Source organism: Euprymna scolopes, chromosome 9, assembly GCF_053919585.1.
Source record: "Euprymna scolopes isolate OS-2025 chromosome 9, ASM5391958v1, whole genome shotgun sequence".
Classification (NCBI taxonomy): Eukaryota; Metazoa; Mollusca; class Cephalopoda; order Sepiida; family Sepiolidae; genus Euprymna; species Euprymna scolopes.
The window spans coordinates 26752055-26778377 of NC_136490.1; the positions used below are offsets into that span (position 1 = coordinate 26752055).

The 26323-nt window shown below is 33.6% G+C and overlaps 1 protein-coding gene across 15 annotated transcripts in view; it reads right to left on the minus strand.

Moving 5' to 3' along the window:
• Window positions 1-26323, minus strand: part of LOC145284474 (uncharacterized) — a 716321-nt gene that overhangs the window by 224918 nt on the left and 465080 nt on the right. For all 15 annotated transcript variants that reach the window (XM_080133324.1, XM_080133329.1, XM_080133322.1 and 12 more), the window contains one exon: window positions 7235-8897. In XM_080133324.1, coding sequence (XP_079989450.1) covers window positions 7235-8828 — 1594 coding nt within the window. In that variant the 5' untranslated portion in view covers window positions 8829-8897. The remainder of the gene's footprint in view (window positions 1-7234; window positions 8898-26323) is intronic.

Here is a 26323-nt window from a genome sequence, read left to right on the forward strand (position 1 = left end):
CAATTCCCAGAGAGAGATAACTCATACTGAATATAATTGTTAACAAAAACAACATAATTTTTTAATAGTGTATAGATGAAAACCAATTCCTCAAAATTGGAACAAAGCTAAAACAGACACTGGCGACATGTGTAATTGCAACAGATCCAATATTTTGACATTTTTAAATGTAAAAATATTGGATCTGTTATACTTTTAGACACTGTAATATTATATTTATGCAATGTTTTTTTATGTTATTATGTTAATTTCCCTAGATTTATAAACATATTCAGTTAAAAAAAAATCTTTTAGATTTACATGAGATTTTGAACGTTGGTACTGACATCGTAACAACTACTGCCTTAATAATGTGCACTCTGCCTATTCCTTTTTTTTTTGTCAATCAATCACATGTTTATATTTGCATACAAACCATAATTTTTTATATAGATGAAAATCAGCGTCTCAAAATTGGAACAACGCCAAATAAGGAAAGAAGACCTTGCGCACATATTTGTTTGCAATTTCAAACTATTTGCTTGAAATATGACAGATTCTGTCAAGTGGCAAACACGTCTTATTTTTAAATACTGAAACCAGTTTTTGCTGAACTTATGAACCCTTTATGATCACATGGTCTTATTTAAACACATAAGCTATTTAACGAAGAATGCACGCCCTTCCATATAGTGACAATTATAACACATGACTAAAATTTATTCAACTCTGACATAATTGGTATCCATGGCAAAGGCGTATTTGATGATGGTCATTTATGAACCAAACATTGTCTAATGAGCAAGTACTAATCACCGGACTTAGAGAAGAAAAGAAATAGTATGGTTGAAAAAGAACTTAGTGTATGGGTAAAACAGATTACCCTCCTCCTATCGACCCTAAAGGACAAATTATAATCCTTTAACATTTGTTAACATTATCAACTGCACAGAGAGAGCTCAATTCTTTTTATGAAGAACAATGCTTGATGTTAAGTGACAACCATTTTTTTTCTTTATTAGATAACTGATAAAAAAAAATTAAAAAAAAAAAAACAACTGGACAATCAAACCATCCGAGAGGTTGCCCCCCCCCCCCGACCAAATTTATAAATAATAAAATTCATAATCCCTTTTATAATTCAATCATATTTGGTAAAAAACCTTCAACCTATGCTTGGCATGCCTATTAATCCTGATATAGGAACTAACGATTATTAATTCCATCGCTTGCACACACACACACACACACACACACACACACACACACACACACACACACACAAACAAAAGGAGACCCCATGTTGCCCGGGATTGACTGAGGATTGATTGCCTGCTCTAGTCAGAGACCCACAGTGGTGCACTGGGAGAAAGCTTCACATGTCTTCCTGCAGTGACTTGCAATATAGTCTATATTACAATGTGGAGAACCTATTGTTAATTTTATAAAATTATTTTTATAAAATGGCTTGAATTCAAATTTAAGATGCAAAAGTCAATTATCATGATTTACTTATACTCTAGACAGAAACATTCATTTAGAATGCGCCCCTGTCATATCAAAGAATCCACTGTTGATTTTATATGCCTGGCCTTCTTGCTTGTGCAGTGATAATGGCTTCAGTTAAAAATTAAATTTGTGTGATGATAAAACTTCTCAAATGTATTTATGATGTTAGGCTGTATAAGGGTGTTAACTTTGGTCAAAATTGCACTGTTTCTTCTTTAAGCAAATTTTTTTGATTATCAGTTTTCGATACTTAATGGTGGCATTTCGATACAAAACCTATCTAAGAACCCTCCAAAGTTTAGCAGTCTGAGGGAAGAAACTATTAGAGTAGAAGGCTTCCCTCCATCTAGGGACATCAACAGTGAAGGGGTGGGATTTTGTTGCTTATTGGATTAGTCGGGAGTATGTATGTCATGGGGGCACAAGTGCTAGGAGTTCATCAGAGCACATTTGATTGAAGTACTTGTCAAACAGGCACAGGGATAAAACATTGCAGAAATGGGGCAGGGTTTGGAGTGCAGGACATATTAGATTGAAGACTCTATTTTGAACTCTATTTAAGGAAGAGAGACTAGTAGTAAATGCACTAGCTCAGATGTGGCAACGGGTGAATGGTGGGTTTGTAGAGATATAAGATACTGCCAGGTGTGAGAAATGTTCCTGTTTTACAAGTACTTTACTGAAATGTGCTCTGATAAACTCAGAGCACTTGTGCCCCTCGATGTATGTACTCCCGACTAACCCAACAAGCATCAAAATCCCACCCCTTCACTGTTTAAGTCCTTAGATATCGGAAAGCCTTCTACTCTAATAGTTTCTTCCTTCAGACTGCTAGACTTTGGAATTCCATCTCTGTTTCCTGCTTCCCTGATTGTGCTAAAATGCAGAAGTTTAAATGTAATACAAACAGACACATTGATGCTCAACTCTTCACATAGTCCCCTGTAGATATGATCCCTATTAATAGCCCTTCATGGCTAAGTGACAATACACCTTCTTTGGAGTGGAAAAAAAAAAAAAAAAAAAAAGAGAAACTCATGAAAAGTGGAATAATAAAAAAAAATAGATTAATTTAAAAAAAAACAAAAAAAAACTGGAGTTAAGCAAAGAACCTCAAGCAATAAAATTTCCAACATGTTTTCATCAACAATGATTCAGTTCAATACACAAGCAATTTTGTGTTTGGAGCACCATTTGAAGTAAAAAAAGATGCTCAGGTTATTGTGCATATTAAAACAAAGGCATGAATAAAGTTTGTGCTTTGGTTTCTTTTCCTAACTTCAATGCTCATAATGGGTCAATATCTATACAAAGCCCATGGCACAGTGGATAGAGGTGTTGAATCTCTCTACAGTTCCAGATGAGCATTGTCTGAAGATAGCAGTTTCAATCCTATCCAAAGCAGGCCAGACAACAACAACTATGGAAGACGGTAATTACTGAGGATACAGTTAAGAGACTTAGCATTCCTATCCTGTTGCTGTTAACCACCTGACGAAGGCGAGAGAAATAGTTAGCTGAAACGTGGTGAAACGCAACTAAATAAATATAAAAATATAATAATTTGTTTCCTTTTTTGAGGTCCTTTGTACAATACAAATATTCTCTTGCATTTGTGCATATAAAATGCATACAAACTTATTAATAATCATACTTTTTTTTTTACTGAGGGGTGGATCACCGCTTATTGAGGCCTAATGGCGACAAGGGTTAATGAGTGTCAAGTGACTGGTTAGACAACACCATGATGATTAGCAGTGGTGGAAATTAGGTAATATTGTTTATTTAAGAGGAACATGAACTTGCTTGCATTAGACTTGAAAACAGCCATGTCAACTGGCAACCAGCCCCATGGTATTATGTTCCACGGACGGGTAGTTCTAGGAAAGAAGTGCTCATGGAATTTACATTTACTAAATTCCATTAAATTGTAATTCAAATTTCTCTTGCATCCCTGAACTTGTTTTACAAGTACTTCCACAGAATGTGCTCCAATGAACTTGCATTTTTACTCATCCCCCACTAACGAAAATATCTTCGATCCACCCAACCAGCAGCAAAATATGTCCCCTTCAGTGGGTCCCTAGATGCCAGAAAGATTATCTACTTTGATACTTTCTTTCTCAAACTGTTTGCCTTTGGAATTTTCTTCTTGCTCCCGGTTCCCCGACTGTGCCAACAGGCATAGATTAAATGTAACGTGAACAAACATCTTGCTGCATCAATTCCCACGCAGGTTGTCTCTACCTATATAAATTTGGCTGATATCACAGTAGCTCCTTCATTCTTTAGTGACAATATGACTTGCTTGTGATGAATAAAGTTTAAAAGAAAGACGTGATATAAGTTAAAAATTACTAAACAAAGGAAAGAGCTTATTGAAATCAGTGAATCAAATTAAAATACAACGTACAACGATAAAATTGTTGTCCTAGAAAAAACGACATGATTCTATTTCTACTTGATGAAAACCGGTTTTCTTTTTTGTTGCAGACCATCTACTAGTTAGCCAGTTGTATACAAATCCCAGGAGCCTTCGATCATATCTGAAAGTGACGCAATGTTCAACGAACGAGATTGGAGATGCACCACTGCACAACTCATGCTCTCTACCAATCCAAGTTCTGACAATAGGATCATTGACAGCACCCTCAAAATACATCCCTGGATTGCCACGAATAACAAGAACATGCCCAGGGTAATGAAAACAAAGTTTCTGGCCACGGTTATGGTCTTTGGTGTGGTTTTAAATGAGGGCTACATCATGCCACCTCACATCTTTGAAGTCAGCTTGAAAGTCAACACCAAAGTGTACCTGAATGTGCTGAAGAGTGTGGTAATCCCCTGGTGTAATCAGGTGGCCATTAGCAGACCCTGGATGTGGTAGCGGGACTCAGCACCAGCCCAAAAGTCCAAAGAGACCCAGGCTTGGCTTCAGAAGGAGTGCCATTACTTTGTGCCTTTTCTCACTGGCCTCCCCCCCCTTTTCCCCTGATCTGAACCCGCTGGACTACTTCGTTTGGTCATACATTGAGAACATCACGAACATGATTTCCCATAGCACCAAAGCCAGCCTGATCATTGCTATCTACCGAGTATTCGCCAAGCTCCTGCTAGCACTCGTGGAAAAGGCATGCTCCCAGTTCCGGGTCCATACTGAGGCGATGATTGAGGCTGAAGGTGGCTACACTGAATAGATGTCAGCTCTACTATATAATCAAGTTACCTAAATTTACTTTTTCAATAAAAGTTTTAAAATAAAGCTGTAATGTTGTTTTCTTTAGGGCGATAACTTGATCATTCCACTTTTTACATGTGAAAAATAAATCTTTATTGATGAGGGGAGAGGTTTTTGTGTTTAGAAATATACTAAAAACCGTATTTACTCTTGTACCCCTAAAAATGATTATCCATACAAAAAGAAATGCAGTATTTTTCCCTTTCTATTCATTTAACGTCACATGTCTCTTGTTAAAGAGTCAAACGATTTTGATATTTTAAAAACTCAATTTCTAGTTCCTATAGTTCCGCAGGTCAACCATATCTGAGTTCAACTCTGCACAGTCTTGTCTAATAACTTGATTCCAAGTTTTCCTTTACCAACCAAGTTGGTGATTCTGCAATAGTTCCTCCCGGATGATGCATGGAAAAATGATATGAGAACAACACAATGACTTTGTAATGTTATTCTTAAAGATCGGTCTAGATCTGATGAACTCAAAGGAAGATTTAATCAGGACAGTAGAGAAAGATGTGTGCAGAATAGGAAACTTTGGTGTTATGGTTATGTGAAATGGGCAAAAGCTTTTTAGTTAATAGGTACAGAACAGTTAAGGCAGCAGGGTTGTTAACAGGGGAAGACTTAAACAAAACATGGGAGGAAGTGATAAGGGTGGACTTAGGAGAAAGAGGGATGAATAAAGACTTGACCAGAGATAAGCTAGTTTGGTAAGTTAATTTCTCAAAGCTGGTCCAACACATGCCAGAATGTAAAACAGACACTAAACTGATGATGATGATTGCTTCACTTGACTGTACCAGCATAACTGATTCATCCTTGCAATAATATCTCTGCTAAGCAAATGTAGTGTCTCAACGAAAATAATTATTATGCAACACATAACCATAAGAAGCAACATCATGCATAACTATTTGATGTAAATTACAGAGATTTATATCTGGAAATGCTTCATCTTTACGATAGTATCTATACTGGACAAGTGTAGTGCTTTAGTTTAATAACGCCACTGCAAATCAAATCCTTATGATAAGTTTAAATGTTAAAATTATAAAAACAAAAAATATCCTTAATATCCATGCAAAAAATCTTTGGGAATTTTCTTCAACTTAGCTTAGGTTTTACTGCATATTATTTTTCGTGAGCCATTTTCTGTTTTGAACATCATTACACGTCATAAGAAGTTGACGGTGTTAGTTAAATTGACAGCCCTGCCGAATTACGTTTCAAGATTTTTTGTTTGTTTCATTTTATTTTCATACAATTTTTTTATAAACAATATCTATCTCTACATTTACAAACACCCCTTTTCTTGAAATAACATTCTCCATGGATGGAGTTCATGACGTATAAAGGACACATAATATTAGGTTGTCTGAAAAATCTTTAGTGTTTTAAAAAAAGTAGAGGTTTCTGAAGGCTCTTAACAAGCCTATAAACTGTTTACTTAAATCAAAGATGGAACTTAGCATGTGTTGTGCACATATTTTTGTCCGTTGCTGACTAAATTTTTCCAATTTATTTCGTTTCAGATGCCCACCATTACAAGAAAATGAATGGCAACAAATTTTATGTTCGGGTAGTTATGCTTTTTGTCTTAAAAAAAAACAAAAAAAAACTGCTGCTAAAACTTTCAAATAAATTTGTGAAGTGTATGGTGACAATGTTATAAGATAATCAACTGTTCAAAAGTGGTTTGCAAAATTCAAAACGGGAAACATCAGTCTTGAAGATGATATTTGTAATAGAAGACTAAAAATTTGATTTTGATGTTTTGGAGACAATAAATAGAAGAAAATCCAAAAATTACATTTGCACAAAGTTGAAAGTTTCAAAAAGTATATTTTATGATCATTTCAAATTGAATAAATATTGTTAAGAAATATTTATATACTTTTTGTGGCCCTAAAAAACACTTGGAACTTTTTGAACAACCTCATATCAGTGGAGCTTTCAGATAATTAAGCTAGATTAAGTAAAAGACGTGTAATATTAGCATAGTTTTCAAATTGGTTAAAGAAACGTAATTGAATGTATTGAAAAAATATGTAAATATATTTATTTGAACAAAAAAAATCAATTTTCCAAACAACAATTTTTTTATCAAAAAATTGCGTGAAAATGAAATGAAACAAGAAATTGTGGAACATAATTGGGCGGAGTTGTCAAATTAATTTACCTTCGTTTACTTCTTATGTCGTTTGATGACGTTCAAAACAGGAAACGGCTCACAAAAGTTAATATGTAATAAAACTAAATTTTCTTTTACTTCTGTGCATATAAACGGCAATTGTACACAAAAGTACATTTAAACATTGCAAATTATGAACCCCCTTCTAAAAACTTGAATATTAGCATTCTTAAAAAGATTAAAAAAGAAAAACACATATGCAGTAATTTATCAATGTTAGTAGACTCGTGGATTAAAAACAGAAAAAGAATATGTATTAACAAAGATCAGTAAGCCGTCGAATGAACAAGCGAGCGCAAAGGTCACGCAAAACTTACCTGGCGTGTGTACAGCCAACGAGAAGTCATCGATCGATTGGTTTTGATCAGAGAAAGAGGAGTTGGCATATAAGGACGACACAGCGCCTCCAGTGCTAGCCGTGCTTTGAGGGCTCAAGTTAGCCTGCGCTTCACTCTTGCTATCAGGGGTCGATGTTTTCAAGGGGAGTGAGAGTAGCTTAAGTTCATTTTCTTTATCTACATGGTTGGGCTCCGTGGGGCTGTTGCTCGCTGCTTTGTTGGTCGCCTGGAGAGGACGCACAGCTTGACTCTTATTACCCGAGTCACTTCCAGTATTTGAAGGTTTCTTTGCTTTGAATTTTTGGTAGATCGTCTTGTCGGACATAGAGTTCTGTTCAATTGATTTCAAGATGCGCTGAGTAGAAGAATCAAATTGTTTTATGTCTTGAGATTGAGAGCAGTCTAGTTCATCTTCTTTTAGTGGCTTGTTGTCGCCAACAGACCTTAAACTGTGAGACTTTTTCCGGTTATGTATCTTCCCGAAAAACTTCATAAATGACCTTCGGGATTTACTGTTCGAACGGTGGAAAGGATGGCCAGAGGGATCGCTCTCGATGGAACACGAGTCACTAGTGTTCAAGCTCTGGGCACTGCCTTCAGTAGACGAGCTCTTCTTGTGGTGTTTGTTCCGTCTCCTAACATTCGGCGAGAGACGTCGAAAAAAATTACCCATGCTGGTACTGAGCGATTTTTTGGCATGACTCAAAAAATGTGGATCAGTGCGTTTGGATTCTGAAGAACTAGCATCCGTGACAGAGGCGGCAACGGCCCCTTGTGTTGACAGCTCACTTTCGGCACCCATTTCACTTTTATTTGCCTCGTCATTTGAACTTACAGTGCCTTCTTCAGGGACTTTTTCCTCTACGTTTGCCTCTGCAAGTTTCTTCACTTCATCTGAGTAGTGTGCCTGGATTGCCTTTCTGTAACTGATCGTTCTGTCAGAGGCATAATCTTTGCTCAGATTTGTTTTAGCGTCTGGAGATGATGGGGAAAGGAAACCTACACTGTGATTTGGGGCCAGACGATCTCCAGCACCAACGGAAGAACTATCATAACCTTTACGGATTCCTTTCAGTACTTCCGGATTGCCTGATCGAAGCTGTGGGCAGCTCCTTTCCGATTCAGATGACATGGCAGAAAGTGGAGAGAGTATATCTGAACTATCCCTAGGAGATTCAAGTGGACTGTAGCTCGAGTCGTGTCCACTGAGGCTTGTCATAAGGCTGTCCTCTGTGTCTGAGTGTCTGACCTTAACTGTAGTGTCATATGTAACATGCCTAGGGCTACCACCCCGACGGCCACTTTTTACAGGGCCATGATCGGCGCGTAGTTTGTCAAGGGTCAAATTCGCCGCAGCGACTTCAGCTGAAAGTTTACGGTGGCGTGGTAGTGAAACCACAGCTGAGAAACTTGTCCGATAGGGTTGTGAAATACGCGGGACAATTTGGTCGGCGCCTGTTCCCTGGGCGGGACGGACGGGACTGCGTCGTCGCGTTATTCTATCAAAAACAATGTTGCTCTCAGGGTTGGGGTTACGCCTGTCCAAGACAGACGGGGGGCCACTGCTTGCCATTTGAAGATGCGTGTGATTCAATGAAACTTAATTCCAGTAATCCTTTTCTTCGCCGTAAACGTTACATCCCTGAAAGAGTGAACATATGTGATATCAGATATGACGAGGGGTGAGAACACAAAATAAACAGAAAAAAAACATATCAAAATGAAATAAACGATAAGAGTTTAAAACAATAACAAAATGTATGGCATAAAGGAAAAAAAAAAAGAAAGAAAAGCAGACTGGCTATTTTCTAGTAATGATAATTAGTGGGAGCTAATCATGGGACAATTCCAATACTTTTCCTGATTCCAATGGAATTACTGATTCGTACCAAATTCTCGATTCCCATACAATTACTGATTCTGATTCTTTATAAATCTCTAAATATTTAACTGTAGATGTGTTATTTTTTTCCCCCGATTACCGTAAAATAACGTTAACTGTGTAGATATTTTCTCAAATGTAAAAATACACTTTAAGAGTGATGATGTATAGATTTTTGTTTTACTGGTAGCTCAAAATCAATAAATATTTATTATTTTATTATTACTACTAGCAGTGGAAGATTTTGTTTTAAATAAAATCAAATAAAAAAAAAAGAAAAAGAAAATTAAAAGAATCGTTTTGGTATCAGAAAATATGTACAGTTTTCCGATTCCAATACTTCTAAAAGTTCTAATTTTTCCTATTCCGATTAATGGCCCAACACTAGTGGAGGCTCTGTGGAAATTCCATGGTGTTTTCTATATTCTTGCTACCATTGTGTATAGGCAGGTATTTGGTTAAATTTGATTTCTTAAAAATGAAGATCTACTTATTTCACAAGAAAATCGTTTTATTTTCATTTCAATCAGTATAACAATATTTCTTTTTGAAATAATTAATGTCTGTCAAGGTAAATACGAAAAAAAAAAAACTTTCATTTTTCTATAAAATTAATTGGAAAAATCGCCTATGTACTCCTCCAAATGAGTTTTGGTTTTGAAAGTCCTCAAACTTAATTTAGTTAAATGTCTAGTTAGTTTGAAGACCTTTCCAAATTATGTTCCTTTACACAGTCTGAAAGTCCTTGTAATATTACATTCCATTATTTAATCTATTATGATCCTTCATTTTTTTTTTAACTATGTTATTCCTTTTCTTTTTCGTATTTATTTAATTTATCATATATGAAAAATTCACATTTTTTAAAACTATATTAGTATTCTTTCTTTTCCATTGTTATTTCAACATACATTCAATTTCACATCCAATTATTTATTTTAATTATTATATTTAAAAAATATTTTACTTTCAATATTCATTTCTGGAAAAAATGTTTCTTTAAAGATATACAAAAAATATGTAAACAAACATATTTAAAATAAAAAAAATCAGTTTTAATATTAATTATTTCTGTAAAAATCAGCTTATAAATATTCATATGTTTTAACCTATATTTTCGGCATTTTCTTTTTTTTTTAAATTAACTAACACTATTTACTTCAGAGGACTTTCAAAATCGAAACCCGGTTGGATAGATAAATACACGACTTTGCCAAATAACTGTCACTATCTTCTAACCATTCCTTAAAAAAAATAAAACGAATATGCCTTTTCTTTTTTATTATTTGAAATGGTATTAATTTAATACGTTTTACAGCAGTAAATATTCTTTGTCGTCTTACAATACAAATAATTGTCATTCACTTTGAAATCAATAAAACGAATGCCACTATTTGAAATATATTTAAAATTGTACTTAAAATTAAGTCGATGGGACAACATAACTTGATTTTGGAACACTAATAATTTTTAGATGTTAAAGTCAAATTTATTTTTTACCTTAGGTACATCAGATTAATCACCAATCTCCATCTTTGCTGAGCAGATAGATAATCTCACTTTTTTATGTGTGTGAAAGGTGATAACGTCCGTATGAGCATGAAATGTCTTAGTGTAGTATTATAATAATAATAATAATAATAATAATAATAATAATAATAATAATAATAATAATAATAATAATAATAATCTCTGCCTCTAACAGGACGATTAGTTACAGAATTGGACCTGAAACTATCAGAAATCCTATAATCTGCACTCCCCCCTACATATACATGTGATAATACTAGCTTAGTCTAGCATTACACAAAATAGTCATGAAGTGTCAAGGAGGATGGAAAGGTTATGGAGAGCATGGGAATCTTGGGGTGGCTTATAGCCAAAAATTTCAGCAAAGACAAATGACTGTTGCCAGTGAGAAATCTATGTTATAATGCAAAATGATTAGCAATACTTATCGAAAGAGGCAGAGAACGCTGTCAATCTGGAGAAATTTGTTGTCATTCAGATTCTAGCGAACACCACTCATTATTGTCAGTGAGCAATCACTGATACTGACTCCAGAGTTTTCCCTCGGGCCCCAAAGTCATCAGAATCTAGGCCATTGTTGAGATGGCTCATTCCCTGTTATGGCATGTTTCTAGCTTTGTGCAGTTCTGGGAGGTTGGCCTTTTGAGAAGGGATTAGTTTATAATTGCCTTATGCGCTCCTACTGGGGAATACCGATGGGACTGCTCGGGCATTTTCTTCCATGCCAGAGTGCTCTTCCTCTAGGGTGTGGGCTTTTCAAATCCTACTATCCGGACTTTTTGTCACATCTTCTTTCTGTGAGAAAGAGATAAACATTCTCATACGGAAACCTAGTGAGTAAATAATAATAATAATAATAATAATAATAATAATAATAATAATAATAATGCTATATTATTAATACACAGAATTGTCTGTGTGTCCCTCCCTCTTTATAACAAGAAAAACAAAACAAAACTGACACATTATTCTTAAAGATCAAAGTGTAGTATGTTCTGTCTTTGGTCAATGAAGAAGGAATCCTTTTAGACTGTGGCAATTTTTTAAATTTTTTTCTCATCCAAAGCAATCTCTTTTTAGAGAACTTGATACTTTCCACACCCCACATAAAAAAACGACCTTGTGCCTGATTTCGTCCCTGTGGAGAGGCAAGTAAATATGGACACTTATTTTAACTTATTTTGAATTTATAATATTTGGAATATTCAGATGACGATTCTCATGTTGGTATTATTTGGACTACTATTCCCATCTTGATAAAACAAACCATACATTTATATAAGTAGTAATATTGTACATCTAAAAACAAGACTAGGCTTTATGTTCCCAAAATTCATACTAGAATTTTTCACAAGAACCTGTGGCATAATGGATAAAGTACTAGATAAGATTCAGTTCTAAGTAAGACTCTTCCGGAAGTTGAAGGTTCAATCTTAGTTTAGGCGATATTAAGAATACAATTGCGAATTAACTCAGACTTCTACCCTGTCATGGTTGACAGAAAGAGAGTATGATATCCTTGTGAATTAAATAAAATGTTCCGTTTAAAATTCTGTGCAGATTCCAGAGATCAACAGAAAGATTCCTGAGTTTGACAAGATACACATGAATAAGCTCAGAGGTTACATTCTCTGAAACGTAAGAATAACACTCAATATGAGAACAGTAATCCAAATAATCCAAATCATCAATCCTTATCTCTAAAATTCAGAAGCACAATTCTCATGTTGGTAGTTTTTTTTCCCCCAATGTTTTGTTGGATACAAATTCGTTCATGCTTCAAGTGAATTCTTTCAAACTTGAAAATTTTTATGTTGAACTTGAGAACCTATATGCAATTTCAAACTGAATCATTTCTATAATCCATGTGGGCAAATTTTTCTCATTCAATTAGCCATGACCAAGTACAAATCTTATTTTATATTATTCTTAGTTATTATCACCTGTTAGTAAAAATTGAACTTTCAGTTTCCAAAGACTGTCACTTAGAGCTGATTGCTAGCCAACACCTTTAACCATTACACCACATGTAATTTTGAATTGTGCTTTTTAAAAAAATAATTTTATTGTCTAACATGTTATTTGAAGCACAGACTAATCTATTTCCTCAGCTAATTTAAGGCTTTTTGATAATATATATATATATGTATCTATATTAAGAAGATCAGGTTAGTCTCTAGTTTTTTATTTTTTCATTTTAAGGCTATGTATATCGAAAAACTTTTGGGATATTTAATTATTCGCAATGTAAGAAAGTTGTCCTCAAAAGCCTATTAACTTAGTTTAAAAGTATCAAAATTATTTGATAAAGAAGTTGTAAATCTATTGTGGACAAGTTGGGTGCATTTGAAGCAATAAACTTGCCTAAATTTGAGGCCCTTTCTAATTCATGTAATTATTTACTTGCCTACCTTCAAGCACAAAGTTAGACACAAGGTCAATTTTTAATGTGAAGAGATCCTACTTTCAAAAAAGAAGCACTCAATAGAGCACAAATAAGATTTACCTCAATCAAAGGGAGGTAACTTCTCCCTATTTTATGCTTGTATTTTATAATAATTGTTTACTTCCAGGTATTCGAGAACAATATTAATATTATTGCAAATTTTTTAAGAGCACTAACAAGACATGAAAAGGGGTAGGGAAAAAAAACAACAAACAAGCACGCAAATATACAGCAAATAAATGTTGCCAAAGGCAAGATGTTATTCTTTTATCTACCTGGATAAGTTTTCTTTTTTAATGCACAATTGCACAACCAGTGTCAACTTTAGTTAGAATGAGAAAAAAAAAAAAAAATGGCTGACATTAGGCAGTCATTAATATTAGACGCTCAAAAATCGAAAATTAAACAAAAATACGGATAATACAACTATATAATTCGGTTAAGCATTAAATGTATGCTCGACTGGTGAAAGTTATTAACTATTTTTCGATTCTTACACGATTATCATCATTCGACATGGCTATAATGAGACTTATCTTTTTTCTTTTTTTTTTTTAAATTCTAACTCCATATTTGACACTACTTTTGTTTGGAAGAAAAATGCTTTAAAATAAATTAAAACATCAAAAATCTTATCCAGATCAGCAAAAGAGTAACTTATCTTACCTTTGGTTGCATTTATTTGTTGTACTATTGCTAAAAATGCCCATATTATTTATCAGGTTTTTATTTCGTTAATACTGATTAAAAAATCGCATTACATAAAAAAAATGTTTCATTGTGTTTTTTTTATTTTTTATTTTTATACAGTGAACACCACTTATCAAGGCCCGGAAGCTACTCAGGGATAAGGGTTATTGCAAGTACAGTACGTTAGTGTGGAGATTTGATGAAGTGTTTACTTAAGGGGGCAGTTCATTAGGAATTTGTTAACATTGGACTTGAAGACATCCAAGTTGTAGTCCGGTGGGAAGCAGGCAGACGGAACAGAGTTCCACAGGCGTGCAGTTCTAAGAAAGAAGCTTTGTTCATGGAATCCGCATTTTGATTTAGGCACAGATATAGAGTGGAGGAAATTTTTCACAGTGGATTCAGCTAAACGGGTGTTTTTCGTGAAAGATTGGCGAGGGGGGACCAGAGATTAGAGTTCAGACGAGCACCTGCCATGGAAATAACGATAAAACAAGGATAGGCTCGCAACGTCTCTTCTGTGGGAGAGAGGTTGCAGGGTAGAGAAAAGGGCATCCCCCACTAAGCCACGAAGTCTATTTTGTACTCTGTCAAGGCAAGATAGGCTGTTTTTAGCAGCTCCTGCCCAGATATGGTAACAGTATTCCATCCTTGGTTGTTTAATCTTTGTTAAAATCAATTGTTGAAATCGCCCCTCCCTACCTATTTTTTTTTTTTTTTTTTTTTTTTGTAAATAGTTTGGCAATTATTACTTTTTTTAATAAAAAAATATTTCAAATAATTTTTACAAAATACTAGCATAAAATCGAGATGGATTATCTCCCTTACATTGTCAGCATTAAACAACATGAAATAAAAGGCCAAATTTGAGCTGTCTGTTAACTATTTCCATGAAGAGTTATCTCCTTTTCACTAATTGGGTAAAATGGATAAAATGCTTTTTAGGTGATGCTATTTTCTTCAATACAAGCATAAAATTGCATATAAACCTATTAATTACTTATACTAAGGCGCAAGTTTTCTTGGCAGTCAAGTATTTTTTGTGACAAATTTAGTCAAAATATCAATTATAGTTTAACTTAAAACTGAGTTTATTTGGGGACGGTCAAGGTCACAGAAAAGGTAAAAAAAGTACATTTTTGGTCAAGGTCACAGAAAAGGCACATTTTCGGCGATAACTCGGTTTCCCTTCACCATAGAAACTTGCTATTTAGCCCATATTGTAGCTAAAGTTAACTAGATAAGTGTTAGACTAGTACACCATTCCTGACAGCTGAAAGACTGGCTCAAGATCATGATAAGTGATGGAATTTTGTTTTCAAGCACATGTAATATCAAGCATACATGATATTTAAATAAGGGAAACATTATTGTATATAAATAAACCAATAAACCTGAGGAAGGCTAGACAACACATTGGCTGGAACTTGTATAAACATGAATATTCATTAGGAAAATTATATGCAAACCACGTACAATCATATCTTAATACATCGCTAGTTTTATTGATTTCTTTTTGTTTGTTTTTGTTAAATAAACTTTGCATGATTTTTTTTCTATTGAGTAGAAGCCAGTCTGCAAAATACATCTCATGCATATAAAAAAAACAAAAAAGGAGAAAAAATACATCTTGCGAACAAAAATATAAAAAGGTCACATGATCAAAACTAGCCAATGGAATCATAACAAGTCATAATAAAAATAATAACAAAATTAAAATATATACAATAATGACAAGAAATAATAAAAACAACAAAAAGAGGCTTTTGCAAATTTAAAATTGAAAATTCATAGACAAAAACAGAATCATAGAAAAATGTTGTAAATGTGTGTGCGATAATTGAATATAATTGAACGATAAGTGCATGTGTTGCATAAATGTGAATATTTTCGAGTAATATTCAGAAGTGTCGATGGTGCAATGATTAGAGGTGCAATCTCTGGGCTTTTTTTAATTTTTTTATTGCTTTTTCCAAACAAGTCACATTACCACTTGGAATGTAAGGGGCTATTATTCGGGATTGTGGGGAATTGAGCAGCAAGCTGTCTGTTCATATTACATTTAAAATTATGCCAGTTAGTACAGTCAGGGAAGCAGGAAACAGGGAAGAAATTCCAAAGTCTAGCAGTCCAATTGAAGAAACTGTTAGAGTAGAACTTTTTTATTTTTTGCATCTAGGAACATCAAGAGTGAAGGGGTGGGATTTTGTTGAAAAATGTGTTTATATGATTATGTACGATGTATGCACGAATGGTGAGTGCATGTGTCATATAAATGTGCACATTTCAGAGTGGTATTCAGAAGTGTTAATGGTGCAGTGATTAGAGATGCGGTCCCTGAGTTTGGTCTGCTGTATCTAAGCTCTGCTGAGGCAAATGATTTTTTTTTTTTTTTTACTGAGGGAGTGGTTACCGCTTATCAAGGCCCAAATATCACTTGAGGATAAGGGTTAATGAATGTCAGCTAGATAATGAGACAACACTGTGATGATCAGTAATGGTGGAACTTGCACATAGTTTAATAATTTAAGAGGACGGCTCAACAAGAACTTATTTATTTACATAAGACTTGAAAACGATCATGTTATAGTCAGCTGGAAAGCAGCCCCACAGCATTGTGTTCCACAGACGGACAGTTCTAGAAAAGAAACTTTTCTCCTAGAATTTTCGTTTAGTTAAAGAGCAGAGGAAATTCTTGACAGTTGTTGTAACTAGACAAGTTGCGAATGTTTGCAGGGGGTGTATCATAGACTGAAGCTCAGTTGAGCACCTGCCATAAAAAGTAACGATAGAGCAGATATACCTGTAACATTTCTTCTGTGAGAAAGAGGAAGTAGGGAGGTGAAAAGGTCCTCACCCACTAGATTTTGAAGACAGTTTTGTACTCTGTCAAGACAGGAATGGATGCTGAGAAGCTCCTCCCCAAATGTGGCAACATTATTCCATCTTATGATATGTTACTTTCACTAATGCCATTGTGAAACGTATGGATTTGTTTCTTCTGAAAACGTAAGGTAAAGTAGACCCAAAAGCCTTGGTAGGGCAACTAGTCTTAAAGAAAAACTCGGAAAGGACACTTAGGCCAAATGGCACACATTGTGCACTTGTAATCATCATTAGTTACCTGGTGAACAGAGTGGATCGTGTTCTCCACAATAAACAATCTGTTGTGGATATGTAGTCTGTCTTAAGTTATTCAAATCACATAAACCTCAATAACTCAAAATTAATTCAAACATTATTTGTCAATTATATTTCTGAATTTTCGAGATGAGGATTGAAAATCTGGATTATTTGAACTACCGTTCTCATTTTGAGTATTATCTGCACAACGCTTGAGCCGATGTAACATTTGACCTTCTTCAGGAATATCTTATCGAACTTGAGAATCTGTGTAGATGCGTGCTCAAGGGACGGGACAAAGTTTTAAGACAGTTTGAATCAAGGAAGCTGACAGACAAGACGTACCCGACAATGTAGGAATCTAAGTGAATCTCATCATGGCTGTTTGTCAACCATTTTTGAGACTAAGTAAGAAAATTAAGTAAGAAGGAATCAATTTTAACCCTTCTTTTAGAAGGAATTAATTTTAGCTCCTTTTGTGTCTCTCATCTCATCAACCAACTTCTCTCATCAATAAAACCTTTGAAACTGCAACAAGTTTCCATTATTCCATTCGTGAGTTTTATTCGCCTATGTTAAACATCGGATCAACAGCCATTGAGTGATGCAACCATACAGGGAACGTCACACATAAAAAAGTGACGATCAAAGAATGAAGATCAGCAACCATGCACGTATGTAAAAAAAAAAAAAAAAAAAAAAACTTTGTTAATTGATATGTTTCTTGGCCACTCATTAGCGATAATCAATGTGTGCATGTTTGTTGGCGGTGACATTGCAAATGGTGCGTTTTATGTTTATTTAATGATTGTCGATTGAAATACTACATATATAATAATGTCAGATAGGTTGTATGTGTGTATATTTGTTGTTTATTATTATATTAGTTCTGTCAGTTTGAAGAGAATACTTGATTTTCCTCCAAGTAAAATTTATATTCAAGATTTCTCTTAAGGATAAATGTTGTCCCTTTTAGAGGTTATCTGCATTTCCCTGAAATTTAGTTTTCCAGATAAGTGTTTATGGTGTCGTGATATTTAAGTTTATGTTATATACGTACAAGTTAATGTGTGCATGTTTATTTTCTTACAAATTTGTTCTAGCTGGAGATGGAGCATCCTATCAGATGCCAGACATCATTCACCCACTATCTCATAACATCTAATTGAAAGATTTTTTTTTTTTTTACAAAGGAGTCACCACATATCAAGGCCTGGAAACTACTCAGATAAGGGTTAACGAGTGTCCAGTAGTCAATGGGAAAATATCTTAGTAATCGTTAGTAGTGAAAATTTGATAAATTGGATTACTTAAGGGGATGGCTCATCAAGAACTTGTTCACATTGGACTTGAAGATGACTATATTATAGTGAGTTGGAAAGCAGGAAAACGGAACAGAGTTCCACAGGCATGCAGTTCTAAGAAAGAAGCTTTGTTCATGGAATCAACATTTAGGCTTAGACACAGATAAAGAGTGGAAGATTATTGATAGTAGTTTCAGCTAGATGAGTGTTTTTCATGAAAGTCGGGACAGGGAGGACCATAGACTGGAGCTCAGACGAACACCAGCCATGAAAATAATGATAAAGCTGATACAGGCTCGCAACGTCTCTACTGTGGGAAAGAGGTTGCAGGGAAAAGAAAAGGGCATCACTCACTAGGCTACAAAGTCTATTTTGAATTCATCAGATTTTTTTAAGATTCTGTCTATTTAGATGCAATTGTTTGTATATCTTTTACACTTAGTTCACCGGGTATTTTTATTAGGTAGTGTTTGAATTTTTTCCAGGAGTCCAGTTGCTCATATAATTACTGGAATAATGAAAATCGTCCTAAGATTCCAGTTTCTTTTCAGGTTGTACATATGAAATTGGTATTTCGTTATCACCCCCCCCCCTTAGCTCTGTTTAACTCAGCATTATTAGGGGACACTAACTGTTTATATGTATGGGAGTGTACATGTGTATAAATGTATGCTTGTATCGATAACTAATAGGAATGACATATGCATGTGCATGTATTGAAATGTGTGTATGACTGATGCATAACAATATGTATGGCATTACAATGTGTGGTAAGTATATATATATATATATATATATATATATATATATATATATATATACATACACACAATTATATAAATGCAACTTTGTCTCTGTGTATGTGTATGAGTTCGTTCCTTATAGACTCCGAAACGCCTGAACAGGTTTTCTTTAAAGTTTACAGAACTTTAGTGTATAAGCCTAGGAATGATTTTAGTTAAGTTTTTCTCTCAGAATACTCTTGATAATTACCGATAATCGAAACTGTTATTTTAATTTATCTATCATCGGTAAAGCCATTTTTTCCATGTTGTCACTTAACAATGGGCTGTGAAAATTCTACTGTGGGTAAGTTGATAGCATGTTTTTTTATTTTTTTTTGCATGACATGGTCTGTAGGTTCAAACTCCGCACATATATTTCTTAATTTTTTTTTCATTAACTGCAAAGCATTTTATAAGACTTGAAAATTTATGTGTTTGTTTGTTTTTTTTTTTTTGCATGACGTGGTCTGTAGGTTCAAACCATGCACTTAAATTTCTTAATGTTTTTTTCATTAACTGGAAAGAAGTCTATAAAAAATAATTTTATAAAAGAAACAGTAGTTTCTCTAGAGTGCAATGTAGAATAACATATAGTTTGGACTAAGTTACTGCATGGAGATATGTAAAGCTTCCTCTTGGGCGATTTCATAGATTTCTATGACAATAAAATATAGAAGTGTGAAATATTTGTTGAGCATCATTTAATCCCGGGCAACGTCGGATCTCCCTGCTAGTATACATATAAATAGATAGATAAAGATATATGGATATATGCATGTATGTGACAAGTGTGTGTATCTATAAATATGTATCTGGCCTGTTTGTAGTGCATGGGATGTGTATACTTGTATGCATGGTGATGGGGCAATGGGGCATGTGCATATATGTGTTTGTGCTGTGTACATATGCATATGTGTATTTGTGTGTATATGATACTTGAGAATGTGTATGTATTCATATATCTCTGTGTTTCATATATAAAAATGAATATGTATGTATATATGTGTATATATACGTCTGTGTGTGTGTGTGTGTGAGAAAGAAATATGTGTGCGTAAATATGGGCGGTTTCTGGATGATATGAGTGTGTGCTAGACAGTGTGTGGATGCATGGGTATGGTGTGGCGGATACGCAAATATGCAATGGTCACTATTGGATGCCAATCTTAATATAATGGAAGATTTGAGATGCGGCTGGCTGTAATCTAAACCACATCACGATTCTCAATTATTCTTTTTAATATCAAATATTAGAAATTATTGTTGTATTATGATTTTGACAATTATGTTTTTAATAAGCGAAAAAAAAAAAAAAACAAGAAAGGAAGATTCGTTTTCAGGAGCATGATCTTCATTTTTTTTTGTTATAAGGATTTCGTTAATTCTGAGCTACCTCAAGGCGACATATATTACCGCCTATTAATTGTGATCGATGTGAAACAAAAGAAAATTGAAATATTTGAAAAAAAAAAAAATCTGTGAAAAATTTGCAGTTCATGCATGCATGAGTAAAATTGATCTTCGTTTTGTGCAAATGTAAATTTTTAAAATGTTTCTTAACTATTACGATTTGTATTATTTTATAACCATGTAAAAAATTGCAAGTTTTATTTTCTGTTTATTTTGACGATTTTATTTATTTATTTATTTTTTTTATTTTTTAATTTTTGAAAGTTACAATTAGTTTGTCTACTTATTTCAAGTCAGGATCTATTTATTTATTTTTTAACAGTTGGCATATACAGAGTGACCCTCCCCCCAATTTAAAAAAAAAAACATGCCATCCATGAAATTGTTAAAAAAAAATTCACAATCCTTTCTGCAATTCAGCCATATTTGGTACAATTAAACTTCAGTCTATACCTGACTTATCCACTACGTTTTAGTCATGAATGTTCAACAGTTTTTGCTTTATCGCTGTTTAATGATATAGTCCAAATATGTGAAATCCATTCAGTATCAAATCTCCTACTGATGAGACGATCACCAAAATGTGCTCACAACGATTTCAACGTCATATATGCCTGTATATGACTATTTGATAAGTGTGTGTATATATATATGTGTGTGTGTTTGTAGTGTATTATCTATTTGTTTGTAATGCATAGTGATTGGGGTATGTGCATATATATGTTCATGCTATGTAATGCACATGTGCATATGTACGTGTGCATTACATAGATGTGCATATGCATGCAATAATGTGCATATGGCAGATGACTCCATCACATTTACTGCAGGTGTTACAATATCAAAACATGAAATTCATCAGTTCTTATGAGAATGAATAGTCAGTCTTCATCAATAGTGGATGCGACTGAGCATTTTTTAGATGTTTTAGGCAGACGAAAAACTGTTGCATGAGATGAACTGTGGAGCTACAAAAGTGACCCCATCATTTGCAAATGAGGAGAGGAGGACCATTCGATGCAACACTGTCTTTGTCTGCCCTCTACTGCACAACTGGTGCAGCTTGAAAGATCTTACAGTATACAACAGTATTGCGAAGGACTGCATAGAAACGTGAGAAACTGTCATATAACCACATGCATCAAAGACACACAAAAAAGAAGATCAAGGTTAAAAGCTACTCAAGGATAACGGTTGATGAGGTGAATGGATTGTAAGTTAAATAATGAAGAATATTATGAGTGTTATAAAATAATAAAGTTTGATTACTTATGCAAATGGTTTATGGCATTTAGTCATTGACAATGGATTTGAAAATGAAATTGTTGCAGTCTGCAGTGAGGAAGTCCTGCAGGAATGTGTTCCACAGACGAGAAATTCTTGTGGGCACGCAGGGAGGAAAAAGTTCTTTTCAGTTGAGGTATCGATGATGTGAATGCTTCTACCTTGGTACCGTGTAGTCCTTCTTTTAACCATTTGTGAATGTGGAGAGGAGAATTATACGATGCACCAATGTGTTGTCTACTCTCTAATGCTCAACCAGTGCAGGTTGAAAGATCTTGCAGTATCTAACAATAATTCAAAGGACTGTGTAAAAACGTGTAAAACTCTTGTATAGTGACATGCCTCAAAGACATGCAAAGAAGAACTGTAGTTTCAACAGAATGGCACAAGAGAGAATTAACAACAATTCTGCACATCATATCCAGATGTGCTTGAAATGCAGAAGTGTATTTTAGAATATATGATTGAACAGTGACAAAAAGACTGTTGGATATTCATGATTAAATCTTGGACAAGTCAGATGTAAGCTGAAGTTTATTTGCATCAAATATGGTTGGATTGCAGGAAAGGTTGTGGATTTCATTAACGATTCCATGAGTGGCATTTTGGAGTGGAGTAAAGTGACCTTGTACTTATCCAAAAGGAAAAACTTTAAGATATTTAAAAAAAAAAATTTGTTTATTTTAATGGTGAATTATTGGTGAACTGTTGAACAAGAAAATGAAGAAAAACATAATCAAAAATGTTAAACGAAAATTTACACATAAAATCATAAGAGGTTCACAAATAAGCCACTAAACTAAATATAAGCAACGGATACAAAAATCAGTGTGTACTCTTTTTTTTTTTTTTTTTTTTCAAATGATGAATGATTTCAAGGAAAACAAAACTTTGGTTAGACTTTGTGATGTCGACTTAATGCTGACCTGGTGAATACTTGCAGAACACGTGACGGAAATCGGACAACAACGCTGTTAAATGGCACACAGAAGAATAGCAGTGGACTTTTTAGCTGAGAAACAACGAAGCAAATTCTTTTTTTTTTTTTGCATTTTTTTTAATTCACTAGATTTTGGGGAGAAAAAAAATGGAATTAAAAAAAAGTCAAGCTTATGACGTCACTAGAACACGTTGTCTTTATTCAAATATTTTCTGTTTGAGAGCAATTTTAACAGATGTTTAAGGATAAAATAAGTTTCTTCTGTATTTTTGAAACAGAACATTCTTTTGATTTTTTTTTATATGGATGTTTTTTCTATTTCTTGGATGAAAGTTTTGGAATAAAGTTCAATTATTCAGTTTTGTTCAATATTTTTTCTTCAAAAAGAATACATTAATAATGCCGATAAAACTTCATTTTTTTTTTCCTATCCTTCCTTTCGCTGTAGTTTTTAAGATTTTTTCTCTTTGGCTAAGATTTCCAACGTTGTATGATTCCATTTTCTTCATCACAATTTAGAGTTTTCCATTTTGATATTGTTTTCAACTTAAAAAAAGAATCTCCGATAATTTATCTTGGCATCACAATTTAAAAGCAACATATGTGCATAAAATAAAATACAGAAAAAAAAAGAAAAAAAAACTCATAAAGGACTCCAAAATACAAAGAGATCAGTTTTCATATTAAAATTTGGTGCTTCTATAGAATTGGAACAAGATTTTGTAGTCAATATGTGGAGTTTTCAGATTAAAAAAAAAAAACAATGGTTTCAACTGATTTTTTTTTTTGCCAATTCTAATACGTTACAATGGTAACTTTCAAATTAGGCAGTCGAAATTACTTAAATATTTCTGAATTATTAAACAAAATAAATTTAATCGTGTTAGCGAGTTAAAACTTTTCGCCATTTTGTTTTAAACCAAAACGAAAAATTATCCCCCTTTTGAATTCTCCTGTGTTTTTTACGATCGTTTTCACCAAATTCTATTTTTTATTTTCCTTAATAAATAATTTTCTATCTTATAGATTTTCGTAATTTTTGGATATAATCATCTTAAAAATACGAGGAATACATGTATACCATTGTTTTCATGTGAAATTCAGTATTACGATTTCCAAAATTTCGTCCCAATAGTGTAGAAGCGCCTAAAATTTGATTTGCGACAAGCAGTGCAACTTGGCATTACCCAGGAGCAATGACTTAAGATTTAAAAGCTTTAGGCATTTTTTGTGTTTTGCAGTTTTTCAAACTTTGTTGTTTCAAGATCCTTTTAATAAATTTATTTTGCTTATTTGGATGGCAGTTCAGTCTCGACGGCAATAGATGGAAGATCAATCTATATGGCCATAGACAGTAGTGCAATCTAGACAACGATGGCTAGCAGTTCACAGTCTAGACCAATGGTTCTCAACCAGGGTCCATGTGGACCCCCATGGTACATGTAACGTTAATATCGGTTCAGTCTTCCTTTAAGATAAACTGTTCTTTGGTTTTCTTTACATTACTGAAAAATAAAATAAGCTATAAGGGTTCACCAAAATACATTAAAAAGAAAAGAAAGTCATTATAAAAAATGGTTGAGAACCATTGGTCTAGACAAATGTGAGTAGTGGTTAATTCTTGACAAACATCGCTACCAAATTAATCTCTCAGCAACTATTGTTGTTGATTATTGCAAACATTTTATTGTACAACAACTTGTAAACATTCATTGTGGACAACTGTTGTAAAGACATTGCTGTAGATGAATTTCCAGTCACTATATTGTATCCCTTGATATATATATATAAGAGGTATATTTGGTAAAAATCAAGGATAAAGAGTGCTTAATACGCTAGTAGAGCCAAATATGTTTTTTTATTATTTCAACCTCGAGTGTATTAACTTAATTCATTACAAGTTGTTTCAGTAGATAGGATCCTTGAAACAACTTGTAATGAATTAAGTTAATATACTTGAGGTTGAAATTAAAACACACACACACACACATAATATATATATATATATATATTATGTATATATATATATATATATATATATATATATTAATAAAAGTTATATTGAACTTTATTAAATCATCAGGTCAATAAGAACGAAAATGAGAGGAAAATGGGAAAAAACTTTAAGCCATGGTATTTCAAAGCTAAATGCTTCTCATCAGAAGAGGAGAAAAACCGGCATTATAACACTATATAAAGCCGGCTTGAGAACATTTAGATTAGAAATGAAAAAAGAAATTAAAAAAAGTCATAAGGTGAATTAATAGGGACTATTAAAGGGGATGGAGATGAAAAACGAGGAGTGTTGTCCATGAATACAATTTGTTTTATACATAAACCTCATAAGAAGAATGAGTTTTGCAAATATACTTTAATACTTGGTACATAGGATGCCATCTTTGTGATTTGGAGTTCGTGACAAAATTTCTGATATCAAATGTACAAATAACAAAAACTCACAACGATTGTAAAACTTTTATATCAACAGACTTATGCTTTTTTTGTTAACCTTTTAAAATGTTTCAGTATTGGAAAGTTTTATAGCAAACATTAACTTTAAATAAAACGACATGTAAATGATGCAACGTTATGGGATTCATCGGATAGGATGGCTGCGATAATGAGCGGATAAGACGAGAGCTGATTTATAGCATGCTTTATTTATGAAACGCCATTACAAGAAAATCACTAATAACTAAGGACAATAACTCTTCTCTCCTTCGGAATTATACAAGGGGACATAATTACTACAACAGATGACTGTTGCAAGATTAATTCTAGGCAACTACTTTTCAAACAAATCTTAAATTATGTGTATTATTTGCATTATTCGGATTAAGTACAAGGTAAAATTTAGGTTCACTCTGGAGGTTAGAGGTTCAATCCTCAGTGCGAATGATACTCAGAATACAATTGTGGATTAGTTAGAACTTCTGGCTGATGGAACGAAAGTATGCCACTCCCAAAGAAGGTTTTGCTCAAAATTCCAAGCAGATTTCTGAGTTCAACAAGAGACACCTGAAGAAGGTTAGAAGTTACATCAGCCGAAACGTTGAGTAAAAAAACCCAAGATGAAAATAGTAGTCCAACTAATCCAAATAATACACATTATCAATCCTCATATCAAAAATCCAGAAACAAATCTCAAAGTACTAGTAATTTTTAGCTGTGGTAAAAAGATGAGTACATCTTATGTGATAAAAAAAAAAAAGACTGAAATGTTTTTTTTTTTTTTTTTTTTTTTTTTTAAAAATATGGCTGCCGACATTTGAGAGCATAAAGCCATTTCAGTGGGGGAGAAAATATGTAAATGATTCTGGAAGATAAATTATTCCAGATGATTAATATTGTAGACGAATTTCCACGGTCACTTAATCTATGGCCGTTAACCCCCCCCCAACCCCCCCCCCCCCAAAAAAAACTTCAGATTCTTATCCGAAATTCTCCCTATATTAAAAAAAAACAAAAATAAACAAAAATCCATATGATGTACGTACTCATAATGAAACGAAACTATTGTATTACAAAAATCATGTAAATTGATCAAGTAGATTTATTTTTATAAAGAAAATCCTTTTTTTTAGTGATTAATGGGAATTCGTAGGAATTACAACATAAATCTTGCAAGTTTTAATTAGTGTGGAGTTATCTATGTCAGTTTTTTTTTTTGGGGG